At 35.0% G+C, this 6471-nt stretch overlaps 1 protein-coding gene across 1 annotated transcript; it reads left to right on the plus strand.

Annotated features, from left to right (window-relative positions):
- Window positions 1-210: 210 nt before the first annotated feature.
- Window positions 211-5217, plus strand: LOC143027507 (uncharacterized). Its single transcript, XM_076188794.1, has 3 exons — window positions 211-243; window positions 351-983; window positions 4417-5217. The coding sequence occupies exons 1-3, from the start codon at window positions 211-213 to the stop codon at window positions 4495-4497; spliced, it is 747 nt and encodes a 248-aa protein (XP_076044909.1). The 3' UTR covers window positions 4498-5217.
- The last annotated feature ends 1254 nt before the right edge of the window (window positions 5218-6471 follow it).

Here is a 6471-nt window from a genome sequence, read left to right on the forward strand (position 1 = left end):
AAACGTAAACATAATTGAGTTCTTTACTATGCGCATCAGTTCGAAGTGAACGGAATCTAATATTTATATACATATTTTGTCTGTATTTTTTTTAGTATTTCTTTTAAGATTTCAAGAATATAACAATTTATCGTAAGTGACATAGATGGCGTATTAAACATGACGTCATATTTTGGCGGGGTTTTGTTTTCTTCGTCACCATTCTCTACCATGGCTGTCATTACACCCACGGCCACTGACCAGGTAAGTCTTTGTTTTCTTTTCAATAGTAACTCTACCTTTGTTGCATTAAAACGTGTTCATTTTAGACGTAATCAATATTATGTGGGTATTGTAGTTAATTATCCAAGAAACTTGAAGATATGGTGGAGAGTCTTGTGAAAGCAAGAGAAGAGGACAGACAGTTCCAGATGCAAGCAAGGAAAGAAGACCAACAGTTCCTAAGCGAGTTGAAAGAGATAGTTAAACAACAAAGGCAGGAGATACAATATCTCAAATCGACTGTAGTTAATCTCCAAGCTAGAGTGGAAGACCTAGAGCAGTACACGAGGAGAGAAGATATAATCATTAGTGGTTTAAAGATTGTGAAAACGTATTCGGAAGCTGTGAAAGGTGACTCCGACTATAGTGCAGATAACAGTGGTCAGAACATTGTAGAAAATCAAGTGATCCATTCTCTAAGTAACAAGGGAATACAGATCAGAGACACAGAGATATCAGCTTGCCATACACTGGGAAAAAGAAAACAGGACGGTACCCAAAATGTGATCGTGAGATTCGTTTCAAGAAAGTCGAAGGTGAACGTGCTGAAAAACGCCAAGAAATTGAAGGGGACGGGCGTCTACGTGAATGAACACCTGACAAAACGAACTGGAGAGATTGCCAAAACAGCACGCGACATGAGGAAACAAGGGAAGATCATCTCGACATGGACAAGAGACTGCAAGGTGTATATCAAGTGCAAGGATGAAAAAGTACATCAAGTAAGTAATCTTGAACAATTAGTTGAATTTCAATAGTTCACATTCCTTAATCTTCTAACACAAACATAACCATGAACACTACAACTAACACAAAAACTAAAACAAACATATCAAAAAACTGTTCTTCATGCCATACCCTTGTCCCTACCAATCACCTCAAATGTACATTATGCAAACATTTATATCATCTCATGTGTGCAAATATACCCGTAAATACTGCCAAAAATAACCCCAATATTTTCAATAATTGGTTCTGCCTAGACTGCTCAAAAACATTTCCCTATCATGCCATCACAAACACAGAAATTAAGATTTTGTTTTCCGAGCCAAATCTCGAATCAAAATACCCTGATGTATTTACAGCCATTAAGTAGTATAAAGAAAGACAAAATATCAGAAAAGGAATTTTCGATATTTAATCACAATAATACCCAAATTGACCCCGAATTAAATTTTTACTCAAAATTAACAAAAGACAGCGATTACTATAGTGATACACAATTTGACACGGTATTTCGTGATATTGATGGTTTCACACTAATTCACATCAATGCAAGGAGCCTAAACGCCAATTATCAGAAAATTGACTGTTATCTCAAGTTACTCAATAAAAGCTTTGACGTTATAGTGATAAGCGAAACATGGATTGACCCAGGATGTCTAGTAAACTTCTTACAAGACTATACTCCTTACAGTGCTAATAGACAGATCCAAAAAGGCGGCGGAGTCTCTATCTTCATAAAAAAATCAATTTCATGCAAACTAATAAATCAATCCACTAATTCGTATGAAAATTTATTTGATTGCGTAGCTGTTGAGATTTTCAGTAAAACTAAAAAGAATACCGTCATAACAAGTATTTACAGAAAGCCAGGCACAAACATCAATGAGTTCACAAATATGCTTGAAGAAATCATAACTCCATTTAGAAATAAAAATCTATATCTCTGTGGTGACTTCAACATAGATTTACTTAAGTATGAGACTCATGAACAAACAAGACACTTTACAGATATGATTTTCTCTTTAGGTATATATCCTTTGATAAATAAACCAACCCGAATAACAAATACAAGTGAAACATTGATAGATAACATTTTCACAAATATTGTAAACTCCGAGATTCATAGTGGTATCTTAATAAGTGATATAAGTGACCATCTACCGGTATTCACTATCAGTCCAAAAGAAATGCACTGCATAACAAAACCCAGAATTGTACTTAAACGTAAAATTGACGAAAAAGATATTGCAAAATTAAATCAATGCTTAAAAGAAGAAAATTGGGATCAGGTTTACGAGTCAGAAAATGCCAATCTATCATATAACGAATTTGTAAGCATTATCATGAGTAATGTAAACAAATGCTGCCCAGAGAGAGAAGTAGAAATAAAACCACGTAACGTAAACTCAAAACCATGGTTTACAAACGGTCTTAAGAACGCGTGTCGAAAGAAAAACCAACTTTACAAGAAATCAATTCAAAGCAAGTCCTTGACAGACGAAAACAAATACAAAGTGTACAAAAACAAACTTACAACAATTTTACGCAACTGTGAAAAAAAATACTATGACACACTGCTTGAAGGTTATAAAGGTAATATAAAAAAGACATGGGAAGTAATAAACAACTTAACTAGGCACAAAATTAATAACACCAATGAATTCATATACATTATTAAAAAAGGAAAAACTAAAAAAGAAGTGGCAAACGAATTTAATGAATTTTTCTCCCATGTAGGACTTAACCTCGCGAAACAAATAAAGACAACACATCAAACTTACGAGACATTTTTGAAACACCGAATAAATAACACTATGTTTTTAAAACCCGTCACGGAAAACGAACTTATGAACACAGTAAAATCAATGCAGAACAAGAAATCACTCGATTGCACAGGAATCAATATGAACCTCATAAAACAAATTATGCCTATCATCAAAGATCATTTTCTGACAATATGCAATAAATCATTTGAACAAGGGATATTTCCAGATGCAATGAAAATAGCAAAAGTAATACCGATATTCAAATCAGCCGACAAATCAAGTTATAATAACTATAGACCAATTTCACTATTACCACAGTTTTCCAAAATTCTTGAAAAGTTATTCACAATTCGCCTTGACTCATTTCTAAAAAAAAATGATGTCATTTACCATAGTCAATATGGATTTCAACGAAATCTTTCAACGTCTACAGCAGTAATGGAATTAATTGAAGAGATAACTAACAATATAGAACAAAAGAAAAAGACAGCCAGCATATTTATTGATCTTAAAAAGGCATTTGACACAGTAAATCATGAAATCCTAATTCGAAAGGCCGAATACTATGGGCTAAGAGGTAAAGTTAATGACTGGTTAAAAAGTTATCTAAAAAACAGGAAACAATATGTGGCCATTGAGGAAGAAAGATCACACATTCTACCAGTTACATGCGGAGTACCTCAAGGTTCAGTTCTAGGACCCAAACTATTCTTACTATACATTAATGACATTACAAATGTATCCAACCTTATGAAATTTATACTGTTCGCCGACGATACCACCATTCTATGCTCCGATACAAATTCCGACAAACTGATCAAGACAATTAATGAAGGATTATGTCAACTATCCAACTGGTTTTCAGCCAATAAGCTATCCTTAAACGTATCAAAAACTAACTACCTGCTTTTCTACAAAAATAATGAAAGTACTAAGCCGATCAAAATAAACAACGAAATTATTGAAAAAGCGTCCGTCAGTAAATTCCTAGGCGTGTATTTAGACGATCAACTTAATTGGAAACATCATATAAATCACGTGATAAATAAGATATCCAAAACTTTAGGAATTATGCATAAAATGAGAAATATTCTCAATGAAAATACCCTACGTACCATTTATTGTAGTCTACTACTACCATACTTAAACTATTGTTCAGAAATTTGGGGTAATACTTATCAAACTAATCTTCAACGCATAATTACCTCTCAAAAAAGGGCACTGCGTATAATCTGCAATGTAGGTCGTTTGGAACATACAAATAATTTATTTAAAAAACTAAATCTACTCAAATTCAATGACTTAATAAAGTACAAAACTGCTATTGTTATGCACCAAATCTACAATAAACACATGAATCAAAACATATTGAAATTTTACTCAACTTACGAAACTCGCTATGCGACTAGGCAAACAAACGACTTCTTTAAAACTCAATACAGAACAACCAAAAAAAGCCAATGCTTATCTATTATAGGTGTTAACACATGGAATAAACTGGAAAAGGATTTACCTAAGACAAAATGTTTATCATCATTCAAACGATACTTAAAAAAGTCTTTAATCTATAAGTATTAGTATATTGAACACTTCAGGTCCATTTCATGGTTGTATTCATGGAGAAACTGCCCAAGTCTGCCGCTCTTTTTTTTTTCTATTCCAGCAGGTCACGGTGACCCAGATCTGCGCATTAAGCAATTATCGTCCCGTCAACAATCGACCTGACCTCTCACCTCTCACCTGACCCCCACAAGTTGCGATGCTCGCTCGTGCCCCCGATTTCTACGTGAGGTCGGAGTTAGCGGACGTCGTGACGCATGCCATTGTGTGTGTGTATATATGTGTATGCATGTATGTGTGTATATCGTGGACGGCTCGTCCGCGGGACTGGGAGGTGGGACAGCTCGTCCACAGGAATATGGACATCTCGTCCAATGACTTTTTTTTTTTAAGAATAATAAACATAATTTGCAGAACAATTAAACTTTATTTACATATTTATATATACAGAATACAGGTGTGATTATTTCTTTTTTATCATAGTTGGAGCTATTCTAGGGTGTTAAAATAAGCATGTCCATAACATTTATAAACACATCTATTACTTACCAGAATATATCATCTAAAGCAAATTTTAATGAAATAACATGAAATATCATTAAAAAAAGGTAATAAAATAATTGTCTAAAAGTTTTTTGAAATCTTGTCCGTGGACGAGTTGACCACCCATGGTGGTGTCTGTGGACGGGTTGTCCTGCTTTGCAGTTTTGTGGACGGGGTGTCCGTGGACGAGTTGTCCTACAATCGTGTATATATGTGTGTAGATGTGTATGTACCATACTACCATGTAACAAAAATAAATAAATGAAAATAATTTTTTCCTTAAGGGAGAGCAACTCCCCATAAGCTTTGCTTCTCGCTCTCCCTTTTCAACTACCAATTTTATAAAAAAAAAAAAAAATTGTATATATGTATGTCTAATTGTATTTAATATTGTTGAATAAACCTATAATAATAATAATAATAATAAAATTATTATTTTTACGTAATTTTTAGATTGATATGGCTCCTAAGAGGAAATTTAGAGATGTTTGGATGGCTGACCCTGCTTTCCAACCATGGTTGTCTTCCGTAACAGAAGACCCTGAGAGGGCAAGCTGCGTATTCTGCAAGAGAGAGACAGTTTGGGGCTCATTTGACAGCCATAACAAGGCACAAGGAGACAAAGATGCATATCCTCAATGCGCAAAAATTCGAAGATCTACCCAAGCAAGAGACTTCATCTTCTCCTGTACGGTTATATATAATTTCCTATTTACTTATTCATTTAATATGAATAGAGAGCAAGTTTAAGGATGAATATTACCTCAAAAATTCTACATCTAATGAGTCAAAAATACGTGTATAACATAGTTGAAATCCTTTTCAGGTTGGTGCCAGCGTTGCTGTAGCTGTGGCTCTCCTGATGGCATTCATTGCAGAGCACAATCTTTCATTCTCCATCATTGACCATATGGTGGAGTTAATGAAAGTTATGTTTCCTGACTCTGCAATTGCCCAGGGGATTCACATGCATAAGACAAAATGTACCGAGACCATGATTAAGTCACTGGCCAACGTCATCACAGAAGATCTCGTGAAGAAGCTGAGAATATACAAATTCTCAATCATAATAGATGAGACAACCGATGTAAGTTGCACCAAAACGTGTGCTGTACTCGTAAAGTATTTTGACTTGACCAGCCACAAAATAAACACGTGCTTCTTCTCTTTGATCAACCTTTATAGCAGTAGTTCTGTGGGATCAACAGGGGAGAACTTGTATGAAAAGTTAATGGAGACACTAGATAGTCATAACATCCCAAGGAGTAATTTTATTGGATTTGCAGCGGATGGTGCCTCAAACATAATGGGAGAAAACAACTCTTTAACCAGCCGCCTCAAAGATAGTTTGCCTGGCATAACAGTATTTCGCTGTATATGTCATTCCATCCACCTTGCAGCATCAGAGGCAGCTAAACGACTTCCTCGTAAATGTGAAGATCTGCTCAGAGATATATATTCCTTCTTTTCTCATAGCGCCAAAAGGAAGCACGAATTAAAGATTTTTCAACATTTTTGCAATGTCAAGCCACATAAGATCCTGCACCCCTGTCAAACACGCTGGCTCTCATACCACGAAGCTGTAGCTCGCATCTTGGAGCAGTGGCAACCTCTA

This window comes from Oratosquilla oratoria, chromosome 8, assembly GCF_046742065.1.
Source record: "Oratosquilla oratoria isolate Oo_2021 chromosome 8, ASM4674206v1, whole genome shotgun sequence".
Taxonomy (NCBI): Eukaryota; Metazoa; Arthropoda; class Malacostraca; order Stomatopoda; family Squillidae; genus Oratosquilla; species Oratosquilla oratoria.